A 22020-nucleotide genomic window follows, 5' to 3' on the forward strand; every position below is an offset into this window, starting at 1 on the left:
TTAACTCTATGCTTATTTTTGTTATTTACTGGGTATGATGCTATATTCACTGCATTCTTCACTATGTGATTTATTGCTTTTATTATAGTATCTTTGAGCATTAAGGGAGATTTCTATCTTTATTCTAGTAATTATCTTGTACCTTTTCATAATCCTTTTGTCTCCTTTTTCCTTACTTAAACCCCAGCTGTTCGGTTTGTCAACTTTAAATGATGCTCTTTGCCTTGTACACACTGCCTTTGCAACAAAGACTTCTTTGTCCTGTCCTCCTCCTCTCCCTTCTTTTTCATTCATTTCACTGTGACTTCTACCTTTTCAAAGAATATCATTTGATACTATTCTACCACCCCATCTCCTCTTTCATTTTGGTTTTAGCTCTGAAACTAGATACTCAATGCTTACCACCAGTCCTTTTGCTGAAATTCCCGAATCATCTCCTAGCTGGTTGAAGTTTGTCTTGAAGTAAGATCCTGAGGGGTTATGAGTACAGTATTTTCCTGAGCTCTCACATGATTGAAACTTACACATATCGGGGCACCTGGGTGGCTCAGTGGGTTAAGGCCTCTGCCTTCGGCTCAGGTTATGATCTCAGGGTCCTGGATCGAGCCCTGCATTGGCCTCTCTGCTCAGCAGGGAGCCTGCTTCCTCCTCTCTCTCTGCCTGCCTCTCTGCCTACTTGTGATCTGTCAAATAAATAAATAAATAATCTTAAGAAAAAACTTACACATATCCTTGATATTTAAAGGACAGCTTAGCTTGATACAAAACACTTATTCTTAGTTCCTTTGTTTTTCTTTATATTTCTTGAAAATGTTGCTCCATTGCTACTTGCTTTTTGAGAAGTCCGATGCCAATTTGACCCTTCCTTTGTAAGAAACTAGCTCTTTTGGCCCAGAGGGGTTTTTCTCCTCACCTTCAAAATTTAATAGTTTGCTAGGATATTCATCATTCTGGGTCAATTTTTCTATGAAACAAAGGGGCCCTTTCAAGATAAAGATTTAGGTCTTCTTTGTGCTTTTTCAGAAATTTCTCCTGGGGCAGGTTTTTTGTTTTATTTTGTTTTAAGATTGTATTTATTTATTCGTCAGAGGAAGAAGCAGGCTTCCTGCTGAGCAGGAAGCCTGATATAGGACTTGAACTCAGGACCCTGGGATCATAACCTGAACCACAGGCAGACACTTAACAGACTGAGCCACCCAGGTGTCCCTCTCCTGGAGCAGTTTTTTTTTTTTTTTTAAATTATTTATTTATTTGACAGACAGAGATCACAAGCAGGCAGAGAGGCAGGCAGAGAGGCAGGCAGAGAGAGAGGAGGAAGCAGGCTCCCTGCTGAGCAAAGAGCCCGATGTGGGGCTCGATCCCAGGACCCTGAGATCATGACCTGAGCCGAAGGCAGCGGCTTAACCCACTGAGCCACCCAGGTGCCCTGGAGCAGTTTTAACTATTAACAAATTCCACTGTCTTCTTTTTTGGTAGCTTCTGGGAGCTCCAGTTTTGCCTGTTACTTCTTTACCTATCATTTTCATTCTGTACCTTTTCAGCTCTCCCTCTGTATTTTTTGCTCTCTTAGCTTTTGTCATTCCCAACCTCTATATGCTTTACTATACTTGTAGTCATCTCTATTGATTTTGTCTTCCTATCTATGATGATTTTAATTTTTCACTCAAATTGTTCCCCAAGCTTGGTCATTTCTCTCTTCATATATTCCTGTTGCTTTTTCATTTTTATTCTGAGTTTTAAATTTTCCGAACTGTGGTATCTTTCTTATCCACAACTGTTCCAAAATTTATTTTAGAGTTCATATTGGAGGGTTGTTATGGTTTACTCTCTTCTGTTCTCTTTATTTTGGAGTATTTCCTTGGCTTGAAAAGTTATGATTCTCACTCTGTTTTCTTCCTGTATTTGTATACACAGTGAATTCCTTGTTCTATTTATGTTGACATGCTTGCAATAACATGCAATTCTTTGGGGGCAGAGGTAAAATGGATTGATCGAGTGGCTTTCTCTGTTTCTTGGTCCAAGACAATCTTTTTCAATTGGTTAATGTTGTAAAGTGTCTTTAATAAGTAATGTCTAGGAACTAGGGGTGGGGAAGTTGTCCATTTTCTTCTGAATCTTTGACTTGCTATCGATAGGCTGTTATCTTCAGCTTTTTGCTTTCTTTTTCTTCTTCATCTACCAAGCCTGCTAGGGACACTGCTTCCTTTCAAGACTTCATCTCTCTCAGAAGAGATGCCGCTGGTCCCACTCATTTTCTAAAGCTCTTCCTTTAATGTCCACCTATCCACTGCCTTGATCGACCAGGTCTCAGACCCGGTTTGCAGCACTTTTCCACCCCGGGTGGAAACCATAAGTAGTCTGGTTTAACTGAGGTTCTAATTTAGGCAAGGGCCTGCAGCAAAGGTAAAATTTGGGGGACTCGGCAGGAAGCAGATCACACAGGACTTTATCTGTAAGCTTTTGTGATAATTTGAGCATGGAATAAAGGGGCCCAAAGTAAAACAGGAGGGAAGGAGAGAAAGGGACTGCTTTAGGAGTTAACAAAGGAATAACCAAACTCAGCTTGGTGACTGATCTGACATGGGAAAGGGGGAGGACATCTGCATTTGGGGTTTGGGTTCCTCAATCAATGGATGGATGAACAGTGGTGTCAGTTCACTGAAACAGGAACACAAGAGGAAGAGGTTTGGAGAAGGACAAAGGAAGGTAAGTGGAGTATGAAGTACTCCTCTGAGTGAGAATTCTGGTAGACTCCAAGGAGAGTTCTGGATGGAAGCAAAGGTCAGTGCTCCTGGCCTATAAGTAGTGGAAACCCAAGAAGAGACGAAATCATCCAATAAAAGAGAACAAAATGGGAGAGAAAGAGGGATGAGGATAAAAACTGGGGGCCCAGCAGTCATTAAGGACTACACAGAGCGTTTGTACCAGTAAGTAAGAAACGGCAGATCAGGAAAACAGGAGAAAAGTTGCAGAGAATGACTATCAAAAAGAAGGCAAGGACAGAAATAATTACCATAATGGATTAAAATACACAAAATATATCAAATGTATCCTATTGGCACTAAAAACAAAAACCTATTGGCTGGGCGCCTGGGTGGCTCAGTGGGTTAAGCCGCTGCCTTCGGCTCAGGTCATGATCTCAGGGTCCTGGGATCGAGTCCCGCATCGGGTTCTCTGCTCAGCAGGGAGCCTGCTTCCTCCTCTCTCTCTCTGCCTGCCTCTCTGCCTACTTGTGATCTCTCTCTGTCAAATAAATAAATAAAATCTTAAAAAAAAAAAAAAAACCTATTGGCTGTTAGACGATGCTTGGGAATCAACCCATTATTTTGAAAACTGGTGAACAGAGGAAAAGCCTCTCCTAGCTCTTTTGGGTAAGTCGATAGGAAATGTCTGTCACATAGAAGAATCCCGGGTAAATGAAGAGGAATAACAAGACTGTATCCCTAGTGAACTAATGGAGCTAGGCATGAATCCCTCAAATGAGAGAAAACCAGACACATGTGCCTCCTGATGGAAGAACACACCACCGTCTTAGGAAGCTGTCTGACATAAACAGGGAAATAATCACATGTGCATCAGATCAAGCCTCCAGGTCAGTGGTTATCAACCAGGGGCCATTTTGTCTTCCTCTCCCCACCAGGAGGTAACATGGCAATGCCTAGAGACATTTTGGATTGTCACAACTTGGGGAGGGCGTGCTACCGGCATCCCGGCATCTGGTGGGTCAAGGCCAGTGACCCCGCTGCCCCCACAACGAAAACTTATCTAGCTCCAGGTCAATAGCACAGAGGTTGAAGAGAAAATCACCAATTTATAGGAATTTATAGGAAATACAGAAGATAGAGAATATGTTAAATGACAAAACAGAAACAGAATCAAAGAAATCCAGAATTAGGGAAATTCTTCCTGAAGGAAGGGACGGAGGGAGGGAGGTGCTACCCTGTACCACTTGGGAGAGGGCTCCTGCAAGTGGTCTGGTGTTCTGGGGAGTAAGGCAGCCAGTAGGCAGGGTGGATGGGCGGGGGACAGAAAGCTTGGTCTTTAGGCCTGTCAAGCTTTTTGGGTAAGAGGCAGTGAGTTACAAAAGGTGGGGATGGGGAGGGAGGAGAGATCACAAAGGATGAAGGGGGCAGATGCTGGAAGGTGACAAGGGATGGAAGGTGCAGGGGTGAGCAAGGAAAGACAAGAAAGGAAGCCACTACTAAGCCCTTCAGACTCTGAAATGAGGAGGGAGGCAGCAGCTGAGATCAGTTTGGCATGGTGGGGGGAGGAGGATGGACTGGGGGGAGCAGGGTCACAGTACGGAGGGGGCGGGTGGCTGTGGGCTACAGTTTGAGGAGTTTGAGGAGAAGCCAGAGTGGGAGTTGGGGAAGAGGCTGCTGGGGTCGGGATATGGGGGGACAGCTTTGTCTCCACCATTCACCCAATTTAGGTCCCTGTATTCACTTTACTTCTGCATTTGAAAGGGGGCAAAGTCACAATTTTTACTGGATATATCCCAGACTCACTGCTTTATCTTGTCCCCCGAGATAAAGGGCAGGAGAAGACAGAGGCTTTCCTGCCCCGGGCACAAGGGCACAGAATCAGAAACAGCCCATTTACATTCAGGAAGATGCGCTAAGGTGGGTTTCAGGTAGTCCCAGGCAGCACCACAAGGAGTCAGACGGGCAGGCAGAGTCACTTAGGACAGGGAAGAGGATCCTTGCTGTCTAGGAGGAGCACGTACGTCTCGAAGTGGGATCCGTGAGCCTAGGCAGGCAGGGTTAACGGGCTGCCTGGGCCTGAGGAATTCACTCTGGAGGCCCCGGGGTCTGGGACAGGATTCTCTGCTCAAGCTTGGCGTACCGTGGGAGAAGGGCCTCGTAGACCTAGAGGGGCAGAGAGAGCAGTTTAGAATGGGGAGGGAGAGGTGCCTCTCATCTCTTTGCAATTTACAATTTTAAAATTTAGCATGCCATGTACTTGCAATTTAAGCGTTTGTGCTTGGCAAAAGAAAGGAGGCATCAATTCACAAAAGAGGAAACACTAGTAGTTCCCAAACCTACAGCTTAAGTTTTTAAAAAAATGCAAATCAGGACCAAAAAGTTTGTTACCAAATCTACAAAATGTTTAAAAATTCTGGTGAAGATATCTAGAAATGCCATCTTGTTGCACAACTGGTGAAGTTTGTGGTGCAACCCTTCTGGAAATCAACTTGACCGTACATCGGTATTAAAGGGCTTGAAAATGCCCAGACTTTGGCCCAGTTATTCTACTTCTACAAAGCTCTCCTAAGGAAACCATCCTAAATGTAGTGTGCTATACCACTAACTGTCCAATCTCCTAAGACCACCATGGGCCACACACATTCTGTCCCTCAGGGTACAACCAGTACGGCACACTGGAAAAACAAACTTGAGTCAAAGACGACGTAGTGGTCCTAACAGCAGTTTGCTCAAGTGTCCAGGAAAGGGTCTCCCTGCCTCCTATCCTACAGCTCAGATGCAAAGGAGTGAAATCCACATGGTACAGGTGCAAGAGGCACCCTGGCTTTGAAACCTCATGCCCCATGGGAATATCTCTTATAACAACTCTGCAGGCAAGACACATGTCCATGAGACATCACTGGGCTCAGGGAGGCCCTAAGTATGACTTCCCATCAGGTATATATGGTTTTCCCCCCTCCAGATGCAGGGCCCCACTTAAAGGCCATCTTTACATCGGCGATGTTGCACAGTAATACTGTTGACATTCCAAAGGAAACAGAGCTAGTAGTTGAACCAAAGTTCAAATTCTCATGCAGAATAGGAAAAGGTTTTCTCAACCTTTTACCCACATAATTTCAATACAGTAATTTAAAAACTGGAAGGCACGCCTGGGTGGCTCAATCAGTTAAGCATCTGCCTTCGGCTCAGGTTGTGGTCCCAGGATCCTGGGATTAGATCCTGCGTCGGGCTCCCCTGCTCTGCAGGGAGCCTCTTTCTTCCTCTTCCTCTGCTGCTCCCCCTGCTCGTGTTCTCTCTCTCTCTCAAGTAAATGGGCAAAATCTTTTGTAAAAACAAAAACAGAAAACAAAGAAACTAGAAGCAACTGCTCTAAGACATATAAAATCACAAGTAAATTACAGCCAAACAATATTTTGCAGTCATTAAAAATAATGTATATGTTCACTTTTAAGAATATAAATACTCATGTTGTACTATAGTGTTTTTTTTTTTAAAGATTTTATTTATTTATTTGACAGAGAGAAATCACAAGTAGATGGAGAGGCAGGCAGAGAGAGAGAGAGAAGCAGGCTCCCTGCTGAGCAGAGAGCCCGATGCGGGACTCGATCCCAGGACCCTGAGATCATGACCTGAGCCGAAGGCAGCGGCTTAACCCACTGAGCCACCCAGGCGCCCCATATAGTGTTTTTTTTTTAAAGTGGGCTACAAAATTATATATGCAGTGTGCTAGATAATCAACCCAAACCAAAAACCAATAAGGGAAAAGGATTTTTTAAAAGATCTTATTTTTGAATCATCTCTACACCCAATGTGGGGCTCACACACAGCACCCCGAGATCAAGAGTGCCGTGCTCCACTGACTAAGCCAGCCAGGTGCCCCTCACAACTCCATATTCTTAACCTTCCTTCCCCCCCTCCTTTTTTTTTTTTTTTTTAAAGCTGCTTTCATCCGTGACTCAATAAGCGTTGCCTGAGAAATGTGGGCACTTCCGGTCAGCACATGGGGTCTTATAGACAAGCAACACTTAACCAAGGGACCCAGATTTCCTTGCGACTCACAAATGCCACTACTCGCTCATGCCAATCCCACTCCTTCATTTGGCTTAATTGGCTCCAAAGTCAAGTGCTTTAGTCACTGATTATGTACCCAGGGCCCACTCTGGGCGCATCTGGGGCAGTTTGGTGAAGGTGACAGAGAACAGAGAACTCATCGAGAGCTTGGACCTCCTCTGTTAGGAGGAAACTGCAATATTCAGCTGAGCAGGCAGAAAACACTGGTATGGTTTTGAGTTTCCCATTGAGCACACCAATTGGTGTACGTTCCACAGAAAGAACACAGAGCACAGTCCCCCATTCCCAAGGAGTTTACAGACCAGTCCTCCAATAGGTCATTCCACCAACAGACACAGCCTGCTGCTGCTTGCAACCTGGCATTCCAAAGGATTCTGATGCTGCCCTTGGGTTGAAGGTATGGAGTTCCAGGAGCCCTTAGTGACTCTGGTCATGGGCAAGCCAGGGAAGGAGGTGGTACACACACAGAGTGTTTGCTCCCTGTAAGGAGACACGTGCAGTTGTCTGCCGCCCTAAAGCTTTCTCCAACTATCTTCTCCCTCGTGGGTCTCCTTCTAGAGGACAAAAGAGCCAGAACCTACCCCAGCCTTTCTTACAACCAAGTGTGACTATAGGTCCAAGCGGCAGCCTGGTCCTATTGGGAGTTGAGAGCAGACCAGGATTCTCTCCCTGATGAGCAAGAAGCGTGTGAGGAGGGGCTGCCCAATGCCAGGCTCTCAGTCCTGCCTATGGATACAGTGTGGGGAGGGGAGTGGGATGTCTGGAGCAGCTGCAGACATCCTGGGGTCACCTGGAGCACATTGAGAGCTGGGCTACCCAACACAGGAGCTGTAAGTCATATATGCTTGGAAGCACTTGAACTGGGATGAGTGCTACAAGACTAAATGCCCATCAGATTTCAAAAGCTTCTTACAAAAAAGAGGAATGTAAAATAGCACATTAGCGATTTTTCTTATTGACTGCCTGTTGAAATGGCAGTATTTCAGACATACTGGATTAGATAAAAAATATATTTGAAGTTAGTCATTTATTTATTTTTCCTTTTTTTATTTTTAAATGAGACTTCTAGAAAATTGTAAGTGACATAGGTGGTTATCATGTTGCCATTTTCCGTTGCTGATCTGTAGAACCACAGGGACTGTAACCCAGAGCCTGACATTGTGGAACCACAGAACCAGCCCCCAGACTACAGTCAGACTTCTTGTTACATAATAAAGCCATTTGAGCCAAGGAGTTTTTTTTTTTTTTTTTTTTAAGAGATCAGAAGTAGGCAGAGAGGCAGGCAGAGACAGAGGGGGAATCAGGCTCCCTGCTGAGCAGAGCCCTATGTGGGGCTCGATCGCAGGACCCCAAGATCATGACCTGAGACGAAGGCAGAGGTTTAACCCACTGAGCCACCCAGGTGCCTCCCAAGGAGTCTTTTTAAGCCTCACAGTTAGCGGGTTGAAAGTAGGCAGGACCAGATGTTATCCCCACTTCACAGACGAATAGGCTCAGAGATGAGAAATGCTGCTCAAGGTCACATGAAGGTCACATGCTGTAGGACAGGCAAGGTAAGAATGAAAACCCAACGGTCCTTTATATCACTTGAGATCTTCCTATAGCCTTGAGCTGCCTCTTAAAGGTAAGGACACACAACTTAAGGACAAAGTAATAGAAGCTAGGGCACACCTACATGTGTGGGTTTTGTGGTCACCCGGAAACGGGGAGCTTCTGGACCAAGATAGATTGGGAGACAATTCTCCATGATGTGTTACATATCCAGTGACAGCCTTTGTTGCAGACTATCTTCTCAATGTTTATACAGCAAATAGCACTGGCAGATAGAGATAGAGTCGTCCTCAGGGCAGAGGGAAAATTTACTTGCTGACCAGGCTAGTACAGAAAATGTTTCCATTGAGGGCAAAGGTTGGGCAGATCTGCCTTGCAGGTCCTTTATAATTTGGGAGTTTCCTAAGCTTGGGGTCACTCGGTTGTGACACAGACACAGTGTGTGCACAGTATCTTCCTGGGCCCACTCCATATCGTCCCATGGCACTTAAGGGCCAAGGCAATCTGGGACAAGCATGAAGCCCCTACTGCCTGCTGCATCAGTAATAACGCCCTCTGTCTGCACAGCCCCAGAATGTTTTGCAAACAGGAAGAGAGGTATACTGGATGCGGTGGCCTACCACCCAAAGTGCTCCTTAAGAACAAAGGCCTTATTTGTCCAGCCCTCAGCTGACAGCCCCCTTTGGGGATGGCTTTGGCTAGAGAGTGCTGCCTTACCCCATCCTGGGGTGGCCTGCATACAGAGACCAGCTGACATGAGGTGTAATGGCCCAGCCCCCTCACCCTAGCTAGGTTAGAGTCCAAAGAGTCAGCCCAGCTTCAGAACTTGCCCTAGGGTTGGCTGAGGTCTCCACAGGGATTGCCCCATGGCTCACCTCCTCGCTGTGCCCCGATCTGCCTCCTCATTTCCCCCTCCACGGATGTAGATCCCAAGAGCACCCCCAATAAATGTCCTGCACCCCAATTAGCATCTCAGGGTCTGCTTTCCAGAGAACCCAAGCTGTAACAAGGGGGGGATTTCCTGGCCTGGGGAACTGCACACCTCTGTTGGATCCAGACTTCAGATCTGAGGGCTAGAAATGCAGCACGTCTTACGCTTAAGTGACAGAGTCTTTCTGTGGTTTCTGTAACCCTCGAAGTATAAGGGCTCGTTCTGAGGCATATGGAACACTGAAGACATACCCAGCAATCGATCTGACCCCTGGGGCTATAAAATCAGCAGTATCTGTGAATCTCAGCTGACAACCTGGCTCCTTTTGCTCTGTTTCCCTGACAGTTAAAACCCAAAAAGGATGATTTCCCCATTAGCTGAACACATCAACTTCAATATTAAGTGACAGAGCCAAACTTACCTTTTGGAAAGAAGAACCAAACCTACTGTTGACCTTGAACACCATGGGTTTGAACTGTGTGGGTCTACTTACAGGTGGATTTTTTTTCAATAGAGTAGATGGTAAATGCATTTTGCTTATTATTTTCTTGGCAGTTTCTTTTCTCTAGTTTATTCAGTTATAGTAATATATAGCACATATAATATAGAAAACTTGTGTTAATTGACTAGGTATGTTTTAAGTAAGGCTTCTGGTCAACAGTAGGCTATTAGTAGTTTTGAGGGAGTCAAAAGTTATATGCACATTTTTGTGTCTGCAAGGGGACTGGCATCCATCACTCCTGTGTTGTTCAAGAGTTAACTGTGGCTGATTTTCACAATGCAAAGGCTACGACCAGATTCTGAAGGTCTCTCACCTGAGACGCTCCTGGGCTTGGGGTAGCAGCTAATCTGGGATTTGGGGCTAACTTCACCATCTCTGAAAAGGGCACGTCTGTTCCAGCTGCAAGGCCTAGAAGGGAAAGCTCATTTCACATCAGTGCATGTTGCAAATGAAGACATTAACTAAAAATAGCATCTTATCTCTGGGGTGATAAAATATTCTAAAATGGGATTATGGTGATGGTTGCACAACTCAGTAAATTTACTAAAAAATCACTGAGCTGTACACTTAAAATTGGGTGATTTTTTTGTCATATAAATTGTGCCTCAGTAAAACTGTTAGAGAAGAGAGAGAAATTTAATGTGCGGACCTCTCCCCAGCAGGGCCTACTTTGTCTTGCTCACTGAGACAGCAGCTGTCACCAACCACCCCCCCCCCCGACTCCCCACCACCTCCCCGACCCCACACCTGACAGGAGGAGTTGCCTGCCTCTCCTCCCTCACCTGGCTCCCATGGCTCAGGGCACTGAAGCCACCCCAGACTTCTTAGGATTCCTTCTACCTCAGAGCCTTTTCACTGTGTGGAGAGTCTCCGTTTCCTCTCTTCATGGACCTATGCTCTTCTCAGACAACCTGTGGTTTACAATGTCACCTGTTCCAAGGCTCCCTAACCCTCCACCCCTAAGTACCATCTGCTGTCCCCAGAGACTTCGTACAATTTCTGGCCCCAGATTTAAGGTCCTGCCCTTGCTGAGCCCAAAGCTCTGTGAAGCCAGGCACTGGGTCTCCAGAAGAGCCCTGGGGCCTCACACAGCACCTGCATACCTGAGACACTCAATAAACACTCCCAAGCAAATGAGCACAGGGCTGGGAAGGAGGGAAGTCTACCATCAGTGGGCAGAAAAGTGAGGAATTTCTAGACAGTTTTTAAGGAGTGCTCTCAGATTGGCAGGGAAACACAAGACCACCGTGAGTGAGGCAGGGCCTGGGGAAGACATGAGGCCCAGTTTCCAAGAAAATGCTGGGATATCTCGGCTTAGAGCTGCCTGGGAACAGGGTGGGGTGGGGGGCAGCAGAGACACCACTCAAAAGACACTGGTCCCTTGTCCATTCATTCAGAGACTGCCTATGTGTGAGGTTCAGCCTGGACACAGCTGGGAGAACAGACGTGAAGTGGCTGAGACACCTCAGGGTGAGGGCCGGTGTGCTTGGACTTTGCATGGGCTGCAGTTTTGAAGGGCAGAGTGGGGTATTGCCCCAGGTAACCTCTGGCAACACAATAGGCATAGAAAGGGAAAAATAAAAAAGAAATGCAGTGCCACATAGCAGTGGAGGTCCTAAAGGGCAGTGCTTTTCCTACTTTAGCAGGAGGAAGAGTGAGAAGTGGGCCCTGAGCTTCTCATGGGCAACACTAAGGGCCAGAAGATTATGGAAACAGTATTTTCAAGGTGCTGAGAGAAAGTATTTTGAAGTTAGGGTCCTTTGCCCAAAAAAGGTAGCATTTTTAAAAAAAATATTATTTATTTATTCATTTGAGAGAAAGAGGGAGGAAGAGCACAAGTGGGGGGAAGAGCAGAGGGAAAGAGAGAAGGAGACTCCTCGCTGAGCAGGGAGCCTGACTCAGGGCTCAATCCCAGGACCCAAGCCAAAGTCAGATGTTTAACCAACTGAGCCACCCAGGTGCCCCAGAAGGTAGCATTCTTTTAGAGGGTAAAACAAAGTCCACGCAGGGTATGTAACGCCTCCAAAATTATCACCTACTAAATTCCCTCTTAAACTTATCTAGGTTGTAGAGTCCAACAAAACTACCATGGAAAACAAAAAGGAGAAAGAAATGCACAGATTTAGAAAGAGAGAGAGATTCATAAGGTAATACAAATAAAAGCCAATATGATGTAAAGTTTAATTAAAAACACAATCTGGAAATAAATTACCCAGTGATCTTGACACAGGAGGTGGCATGAGGTGGGGTGAGGTAGACAGGGTAAGGAGGGAGGGGAGTCAAAGAGTAAGGGGTTAATTATTAAGAGAAGGATCTGGTCCCTGATTAATTCTCAATGTTGATAGAAACATGTAAGTTTAAATTGGTGTGTTAAAAAGCGAAGAGTAAATGCATGAATAGAACTGCCAGAGGGAAGAGAGCCCTTGAGATAAATGGGCAGCTGGAGGAGCAGTCGGAGCCAGCAGAGCACAGGGCAGATTGACTAAATGGGCCCCTTGTGGGCAGGGGCAGCTCCCAGGAGAACCTGCCTAGAAGGGGGAGATCCAAGTTTCAGCAAGGTTTCCATCAGAGCGATGGGCCCTCGTGGAGCTGTCCAGAGTGCTGGACTGTTTGGCTCTGAAGCCTTCAGCTTTGTCTTCACTTCCTGCATTTGCTGAAATGATGGCCCTGGACTTCATCCACTTCTCCTGCCCACCAGTTGTCCAGACCCACCCCCATGTTCCCTCCAGCATGTCCCACATCCTTTCCCAATGTCCCTGTGCTGAGCCTGAGTGTGACCAAGCCTCATTCAGTTAGGAACCTACTTTTCTTTCCCCACTTTAAATACAGAATAAAAGAACAGAAGATTTGAAGTTGGTTCTTGCCTGCTAGGAGGGAGAAAAATGAAACCGAAGCCCAAGACTCCAATGTCCCTAAAGACTGGGAACATTCCACTCTCCCCTTTTCTATCCCCCTTAGCCCAGCCAGTGCCCCAACTCTTCCAGAAGGCTCTGCTCTCCAACCCTCGACCTACCATGGAAAGCTCGGTATGCGGAGCCCACACAGGCTGAGTTGGCAGTGTCTGTGACATATACTGGGGCGCCAAACACATCTGCAAGCACCTGAAAAGGAGGGAGGTTCTTACTGGGGTAAGCCGTTCCTCGGAGGGAACACAGACATTTGGCACACATTTTCTATGCTCTCTTTCCTCATGTGTCTTCTGATGCCCTCCATTCCACCTCTACTGCCTTATAGTAAGTATACTCGGCCATGCCACCCTAATAATAATAGAGTCAGGGTGGCCTGGGGGCCTTAGCATCTCCCCTGGCCCTACCTGCCCCCCCTCACTGTCTCCTGGGAGCACTTTCTCAACAATCCACTTATAGAAGAATTCCCAACTTGGGCTCTTCTTTTAGAGAATTTTTATCTAAGACAGGTATATTATAAGTCAATAGTGACACAGCCTCAGGCTACATCCAAAACTGCTCAGTGTCCAAGTAAGACACTGACAGCCCCATGATGTGATAGTCTGGTGTTCAGACATCCGCAACAGTAGGAACAGAGGCAGTCCAATAAGGACAGTGTCTGGCTCTTAGAAGTAATAGACACGGAAGAGGCCCTACTGCTTGGCCTGCTATCATCACATACCTGTAAGATGTCTCTGTTGTGAGATGCCCCTCCAGTGGCCAGAATCTTTGTCTTGGGCACTGCAAGGAAGAAGAAAACATTGATGGCTGTACCAATCTCTCCAAGACAAAAAAGACTTTTGCAGAGTTCTTCAGCCACAGAGGGCTTGTACTGAGCCAATGCCTCTTGCTTATCACACAGGGCTCAAGTCTTCTTGAGAAGAAGACCTCAGCCAGAATGACTGAGTTATATTAATCCAAAATTACTGACCCACAGAAACCACGTAAGATAATACATGTTCACTGTTATTTTAAGCTACTAGGTCTTGAAGAAATTTGTTACATAGCAATAGATAATAAATAGTAGGAACAAAACAAAGACTTAATATCATCCACTACTCTGTCACATAGTACTAGTTATACTAGCCATGCCTATAAGGCAAGAAAAATAAATAAATGTATCAGGATTTAAAGAAAATAAATAGGGCGCCTGGGTGGCTCAGTGGGTTAAGCTGCTGCCTTCGGCTCAGGTCATGATCTCAGGGTCCTGGGATCGAGTCCCGCATCCGGCTCTCTGCTCGGCAGGGAGCCTGCTTCCTCCTCTCTCTCTCTGCCTGCCTCTCTGCCTACTTGTGATCTGTCTCTGTCAAATAAATAAATAAATAAAAATCTTTAAAAAAAAAAAAAGAAAATAAATAAAACTACCATTATTTTACAGATAACAAACTACTTACTTAGAAAATTAAAAATAAGCAAACTAATTAAAGTTTAATAAGGTAGCCAGATACAAAAACCAACTTATAACAAACAATGGCATTTCTAGCAAAAATCAATTACCAAATGTGATAGTTGCCATTCACAATGGCAACCAGAAATACAATGTAGCCAGGAAATACCTTAGCAAAGAATTCAGAAGTATCTACGTGGGAAAAAAATGGAAACTTAATAAAGTACAAAAAGGAATATCTAAGTAAATTAAAAGATGTCCCATGGTTTTGGATGGATTTGAACTAACATTATAAAAGTGTCAACTTTTTCAAATGAATTTATAAATTCAAGGCAACCTAAACATATATTCCAACTGTATTTTTTTTATAAAAGAACTGAATCAACTTAGTATATTTATGGAAAAATAAAGACCCATAAATGGCTAAAACAACAATGAAAAAAGAAAAGTGAGGGATGAATTGCTATATTAGATATTAAGACATGTTTGGGGCTGAACTATGTCCTCTCAAAATTTGTATGTTGGAGTTCTAACTCCTAGTACCTCAGAATGTGACCGTATTTGGAGATAAAGACAGATACATGTTTTAAAAGGTAGTTAATTGAAATGAGGCCATTAGGGTGAGCTCTGATCCAATATGGTTGCTGCCCTTATAAGACAAGTCTATTAGGACACACAGTGGGAAAACCACGTGAAGACAGAGGCATCTACGGGTCAGGGAGAGAGACCGTGGGAAAAACCAACCCTGCTGATACCTTGATCTCAGACTTTTAGCCTCCAGGACTGTGAGAAAATAAATATCTGTTGTTTGATCCATCCAGTCTGTGGTACTGTGTCATGCAGACCTGGCCAACTAGTACATACTACAAAGCTGTAATGATGGTTTGTCCCAAGAACAGATGAATAAACCAATGGAATGGCAAAGGGGATGTGGAGAGAGACCCACATATATATATATAAAAACTTGATAAATGAGTAAGAGGGCACTACAAGTAGTGAAGGAAAAGGGAATGGGGTCATCATGTGGAAAAAAATTAAACCGGATCCTGATTTACACCATTCACAAAGGTGAACTCCAGAAGGTCTAAACGTGGAAGTTACACGAACAGTACAAAATGTAAAAAAAATTTCTGTGGCACTGGAAGAGGGGAAAAACCTCTTCAACAGCATCTCAACAGCATAAAATTTAAAAAGAAGTATTGGCAGATTTAATTTAATCAAAATTCTGTTCAGTTGCCAACACTATAAATAAGGATAACAGACAAATGACAGAAGATGCTTGTGACACAGAAAGCTGACAAGGATCTAGTACTATTTGAAGTATATGACAAACTCCTGCAAATGGTTAAGAAAAAGATGGGAAATCCAATGTGGGGAAAATGGTAAAAGATACAAACAGCCAATTCATGGAGGAAAAAACCCAAAGTTATAAAGAGCTGTTCAAAATCATTATTAATGAAAAAAAAAAAAGCAAATGAAAGTAACACTGAGATACTAGTTTACATCCCTCAGATTAGCAAAAGGTTCAAAGGTGCTTAATGCTAAGTGTTGGTGGGGACTCGGAAGCCCTCATGCACTGACAGTAGACCAGTGATTTCAGAAACTCAAGACTCTCAGCCTCTGTCTCTATCCACTTCCACTGATCAGCAGCAGCATCTGACCCTCAGATAAAAAAAAAACTGCCCTCTGGGGTGCCTTTGTGGCTCAGTGGGTTAAGCCTCTGCCTTTGGCTCAGGCCATGATCTCAGAGTCCTGGGATTGAGCCCTACATCGGGCTCTCTGCTCAGTGGGGAGCCTGCTTCCTCCTCTCTCTCTCTTCCTGCCTCTCTGCCTACTTGTGATCTCTGTTTGTCAAATAAATAAATAAAATCTTTAAAAAAAAAAAGAAAAAAGAACTGCCCTCCAGCCAAAATGAGCTGCTGCCTGGGGAGGGGGCCTGGAGGTCTTGAGGGGTGAAGTAATACTGAGCTAAGGGGGCAGACATGGAAAGGGACAGGCAATCACCCATCAGAGAAATAGGATGCATTCATCTTCCAATCAGAATGAAATGCTGCTGATTTTAGCATGTGGAGAGCCTTTGTAGGGAGGACTCCAGCTTTAAAGCTTATCCAATGCTCACAAGTTTCAACTTAAATCTGCCTGTTGTCACGCCATCTACTTCAGCAGCTTGGAGAGGGCAGGTGGGTGGGACACTGGGAGGAGGGGCCTCGTACGTGAACAGCAACCTAGGCTTGCTGTCTACACTGAGACCCAGTTACTCATTCAGTACTATCAACCCACAGCCAAAGTGATTGAGAAAAACCAACGGTGTGAAAGAGAAGGATCACTGTGAACAGACTACCTCAGAAGGAAAAGAACCCAGGCAACAAAAGGCAAATTTGAAAAAATCCCAATATTTTATCATCTCGTGTACTTGAACAGGTATAGAATCCATTAAAAAGAATAAACCACTACGAAGAAGAACTGGGACACAAGACAGAGTTCTAAAAATTAAAAAATGATATATAGGGGTGCCTATGGTCATGATCCCAGGGTCCTGGGATCGAGTCCCACATCAGACTCCTTGCTCAGTGGATAGTCTGCTTCTCCCTCTGCCTCTGGCCCCTCTCCTACTTGTGTTCGCTCTCTCTCTCTCAAATAGATAAGTAAAATCTTTAAAAAATAAAAATAAAAAACGATACATGATGACAAACACATTTAGGTGGAAAAACTAAATAGTAGAATAAACACGGCCATATCTAATACAATAAACTGAAAGATGCAGTCCAGGAAATTCCCTATGATTTAAAATGACAAGTGACAGAATGAAGTCAGAAGACACAGAATTCATTTATCCTCTAGAGCTGTTCAGTCTACAAATACTTAGGGGGAGCCCAGTTACCACCTGGCAGTGGTTTATTAAGTGGGAATAGATGGTTCCACAAGATGGATGAGATTCTCCTTCTCAAAGAGCCTATTTCCTAGTTGAGAAAGGACAGTCCATAAAGAAATGAATTTAAAAACAGAGTATGATAGTGACAAGTTCATTTTTTAACAATTTTATTTACTTATTTATGTCATCTCTAAAGCCAACAGGGTCGAACTCACGACCTCAAGATGACGAGTCGCATGGTCTTCTGACTGAGCCTGGGGCCCCCAATAATGACAAGTCTATGATGAAATAAAGCAACATGCAGTTAGGGCCAGAGAGCCCACACCAGGCCTGTATTAGACAAGTTTCTCAAGCTGGGCACAGCTGACACTTGGGCTGGATAATCATTGGCTGCGCAGGGGAGGGGGGAAGGGGAGGCTGTCGCGCACACTGCAGAATGTGCAGCGGCATCCAGGCTGGTGGATGCCGGAGGGCTCCCCGTTTGTGACCCCAGAATGTCTCCAGATATTGTCAAATATCCTCTGGGGGGCAAAACCACCTCAGTCGGAAACCACCGGTCTAATATAAATCTTAGTAAAAAGAACGGCGGAAATGAAGGAAAGAAATCATTGGAGAAATGATGTAATAAATTTTCCCAAGCTAGAAAAAGTCATATATATTCAGGCAAAAGGGGCCAGCAGGTGCTCAGCACAATGAAGGCATAAGGCCTGATATCTAGACTTTAGTTGAGAAATTTCAAAATCCTAAGAAAGAAGATTCTAGAAGATTCTGTAGAGGAAACAATATCATTCAGATGGGCTTCTCACTGGCAACACTCTAAGTCAGAAGACTACAGAATGTTATTTTTAAAGTTGCAAAATAATATGATGTTTGAATTCAGAATTCCACATATTATAAAAAGTAGCATTTAAGTGTGAAGGCAAAATTAACCTATTTTCATACAGAGACCATCCCCCATACCTCTACCTCTACATGAAAGAATTAATCAAGGATGTCCTGAAGCAAAGATGAAAGATACAAAACCACTTAGATGCGTGATATAATAAATAGTGGTAATCAAGGAAAGCCACCAAGTGTACAATTTAAATAGTTATTGATGCATAATGCACACTGAACAGTAGCATTCTGGAACTGGAAAATGGGAGGTAAAGAAAAGAGAGAAGAGGGGGCGCCTGGGTGGCTCAGGAGGTTAAGCCTCTGCCTTCAGCTTAGGTCATAATCCCAGGGTCCTGGGACTGAGCCCTGCGTCTGGGCTCCTTGCTCAGTGGAGAGTCACTTCTCCCTCTCCATCTAACCCTCCCCCTACTTGTGCTCACTCTCTCTCTCTCTCACATAAATAAATAAAATCTTTAAATAAGAAAGAAAAAAGAGAAAAGAGGGAACATAATATAATGTCTTTTAGTGGGGGATATAATTACTAAAGAGAATATAAATTCCAAACAGTGATCCAAAGCAGTTAAGTGTTGGTATCTAGGTTGAAATCTTAAGTCATTACTAGAAAAAAAACAAGAGGGCACCTGTGTGGCTCAGTTGGCGAAACGTCTGCCTTCGGCTCAGGTCATGACCCCGGGGTCCTGGGATGGAGTCCCAACATGGGCTCCTTGCTCATCGAGGAGCCTGCTTCTCCCTTTGCTCCTCCTACCTGCTCGTGCTGTCTCTCTCTCAAATAAATAAATAAAATCTAATTTAAAAAAAGAAGAAGCAGGAGCTGTAGGCTCAGGTGCCAACAACAGGACTGTCTGCGGGGCCAGGAGAAGGGAGTAACTGAGGGGACTGGCTAGGGAATGGCTGCACCTGTGCCACACTGGCACCGGAGTGAGCAGGCCCAGCCCAAAGGTATCTGATTAGCAAAGTAAACATTATGTTAGCCAAACATGACAAGTTCTAGAAAAAAAAATTTGTACACTCAGGTGGTCAATTTACTGATCCCTGTCACACAGAACGGATGAAGTAAAGAAAAATCAGCCAAGGGCATGCACTGTTCACGGCACAGTTCATGACACTGAGCTAGGAAGTGCAAACATCCGTCAGAGAACAGTGGATCAGTCGATCCCGGTACAAGCCCGCGATGGATCGCCACACCACTGGGAGAGCCGACAATGAGCGAGGTATTCACACGGATGAATTCATAAACATAATGTCGAGTTATAGAAGCAAGTCCCCTAAGAACATGGGTCAGTCCACACAGCAGCTGGGAGAATGATGCCTCACGTTCGTGTAGCCCTGCTTGGTTCCAGGCATGTTCATTTATGTAATCTTACTGGAGAGGAACCCAGCAGAGCTGGCAGGACAGGTTTGACACTGCCTTTAAGCTTGCTAAGAGGATAAAGAACTTTATGTGGGTTTGCACAAAAATGCTTTAAAGGCTGGGAATGGTGTCATAATCCCATCCCCTCTCCAGTGCCGAGGAGGACTTCTCTACTCTCACCGCCTCTTCCTGCACACTGCTTGGGGCCAGCTCCCGACAAAGTGCCACCTTCTGCTGGCCGGAGAACCCTTCATGCCAGACACTGGGCACCAACCTCAGCCCCATCCCTGCCCTGCTCACCGTCTCACTTTTCAGGAGATTCTGAAATCTTTGGAGATCTTTGGAGAATGTATTTCTTTCTTTCTTTTTTTTTTTTTTAAAGATTTTATTTATTTATTTGAGAGAGAGAGACAGTGAGAGAGAGCATGAGCGAGGAGAAGGTCAGAGAGCAAAGCAGACTCCCTATGGAGCTGGGAGCCCGATGTGGGACTCGATCCCGGGACTCCAGGATCACGCCCTGAGCCGAAGGCAGTCGTCCAACCAACTGAGCCACCCAGGCGTCCCTATTTCTTTCTTTCTTTTTTAAGATTTTATTTATTTATTTGAGAGACGCAGAGAGAGGGTGTGGGAGAGAGAGCACGTGGAGGGAGATGAGGAGAGAGAGAGGGAGAAGCAGACTCCCCGCTAAGCAGGGAGCCCAACATGGGGCTCGACCCCAGGACCCTGGGGATCATGATGTGAGCCAGGGGCAGATGCTTAACCGACTGAGCCACCCAGGTGCCCCAGGGAATTTCTTTTCAGACTTTGAGTGACGGAATGGAGAGAAATGGAAATGTTTATCATGCTCATTTTATTTACTTTCAAATTTGTGGTGAACTCATACCCCAAAAAACATGCAGAACGCCTCATAAGCTGACCGCTTGACAAATTCTCACAAACTCCAGGCTCGCGTGTAACTTAGAGAACACCAACAGCACCACAGAGGCCCTCTACCTCTGAAAGGTAGCAGGCTCGCCACCCTGGCTTCCAGTGACAGCAAATCGTTTCGTCCGGTTTTGAACTTGACGGACATGGGATCCCACCCCGCATACTGTTGTGCCTGGCTTCTTTCGCACTGAGTGACATGTGAGAGATTCATCCATTTCGTTGCCCAGGGTGGAGGCTGGTTTATTTTCATTTCTGTGTCGCGTCACATTGCATGAATAGCCCACAATGCACCTGTCCTGCCTACCACCCGCTGGCGCCGGGCTGCAGCATGGGGCCAGTGGGCACAAGCCACAATGACGCTCTCCTGTAAGTCTCTAGAGCTCACGGGTACACATCTCCGTTAGGCCTTCACGGAGAGGCGCGACTGCCGGGGTGGGTGTGCATGTGTGGCTTCCCGGAAAGGCTTACCTAGTGCTGACTTCCAGAGCACACTTGCACTTGGTTGGCTCAAAGGCAGAAAACATACTACACAGAGCTCAGGTTGTCCACAAAAGTATCATGAGGACTCCACCCTTAGGGCAGAAGCCTGTGCCCCAGACCATTCCAGGGCCAGCAGTAAGGAGAACTGGTTGCCCCCTGAGGCTGCCCATTCCATAGCTCAAGTTCTTAGAAATCCCTTTCTTCCCGTGGGTGCCCACCCCAACCCATCCTGCCCTGCCTTTCCATTCCAGATCTCTCGGTGGGGACAGTGGTTCTGTATCCCCACTCTTCTCTGTCCAAATTGAAGTGCTTAGGCTGTGCCCCAGAGGCAGGTGGCCCCAGCATAGACCTCTCCCACTGGCATTGCCCATGTCCTCAGGGTCCAGGGCTTGGGATATCATGTTGTCTCAGGTCTGGGCTACAGAAAGGTCTCTAAGTGCTACAGCTACTTGCTAGGAGGTCAGGCTACTGGGGACAGAGCAGAGAAGCAGGAACAAGTGCCCCCTCGTCCCTGCCTGCCTGCATATCTCTGCCCACTGACTCACCTTCTCCCTAGCCACCTGGGGCTGGGCTCCCTCTCCCCCCGCCCCTGGAGTGAAGCCTCAACAGACAGTGCCCTGCGAGGCCTGGCCTCAAGGCCAGGAAGGGTCACAAGCACCTCAGGGTGTGAGGGTCCCCGCCCCAGAACACAGCCCGGCAGCCGCTCACTTACTGACTCGGTAACCCAAGCCCTCAGCATGGATCCTCTTGGCCATGAACTGCCCTTCAATCAGTGCCCGGATCTCCACAGCCCCCGGGAATGCTGAGACCTGTCCCCAAGAGAAAGTAGGCACCGTGAAAACCTTTGCTGTCCCTTCACTGTGTGTGCACACGTCTGTGCGTGCATGTGCATATGTGGCCCGGATTCGGAACTCAGGACTCGGGTCTCCTGGGCAGCTCACACACAGCTGGAGCTCTTGACCCACTAAGTACCTGCCATATGTGTGCACACAAGCATGTCCCCCACACATACGTGACCCCAGCCTCAGGTGTGCTCACTTCAGGGAGCCAGAGCATTGGGGAGCTTGGTCTCAGGCCACCCAGGGCTCAGCTCTGCCACCTCGAATAAGTTATGTAAATCTCGTTGGGATTCTCATTTTCTTTCTTAACAAAACCAAGGCGATAATGGTACTTGAGTTTCACGGTGGTTCTAAAGATCAAGTAACACAACAGGGCCGGATCTTGGTGTTTGGTCCCAAGTGAGAACCCAGAGCTTATGCTGAGAACCCATAGAACACTGTGGAGTGTCGCGCAGGCTACTGCTGCTAGGCGGCAACCCCAGCTTCACTGAGACCAGTGACAGACCCTGCCTTCTCCCTGACAGACCTTGATGGGTTTATGCAAAAGGGAACAGGCACGTCT

At 45.9% G+C, this 22020-nt stretch overlaps 1 protein-coding gene across 6 annotated transcripts in view; it reads right to left on the reverse strand.

Moving 5' to 3' along the window:
- The window catches only part of XYLB (xylulokinase), a 65926-nt gene that overhangs the window by 13569 nt on the left and 30337 nt on the right, over positions 1-22020 (reverse strand). For 3 of the 6 annotated variants that reach the window (XM_044252671.1, XM_044252669.1, XM_044252668.1), the window contains 5 exons: positions 21332-21428; positions 13388-13446; positions 12774-12861; positions 10074-10168; positions 3792-4868 (listed from right to left, as the gene is read on the reverse strand). In XM_044252671.1, the coding sequence (XP_044108606.1) occupies positions 4791-4868; positions 10074-10168; positions 12774-12861; positions 13388-13446; positions 21332-21428 (417 nt within the window). In that variant the 3' untranslated portion in view covers positions 3792-4790. Of the gene's footprint in view, positions 1-3791; positions 4869-10073; positions 10169-12773; positions 12862-13387; positions 13447-21331; positions 21429-22020 lie in introns of those variants that run through there. The other 3 variants (XR_006385078.1, XR_006385079.1, XM_044252667.1) reach the window with 2 other exon arrangements.

This window comes from Neovison vison, chromosome 6, assembly GCF_020171115.1.
Source record: "Neovison vison isolate M4711 chromosome 6, ASM_NN_V1, whole genome shotgun sequence".
Lineage (NCBI taxonomy): Eukaryota > Metazoa > Chordata > Mammalia > Carnivora > Mustelidae > Neogale > Neogale vison.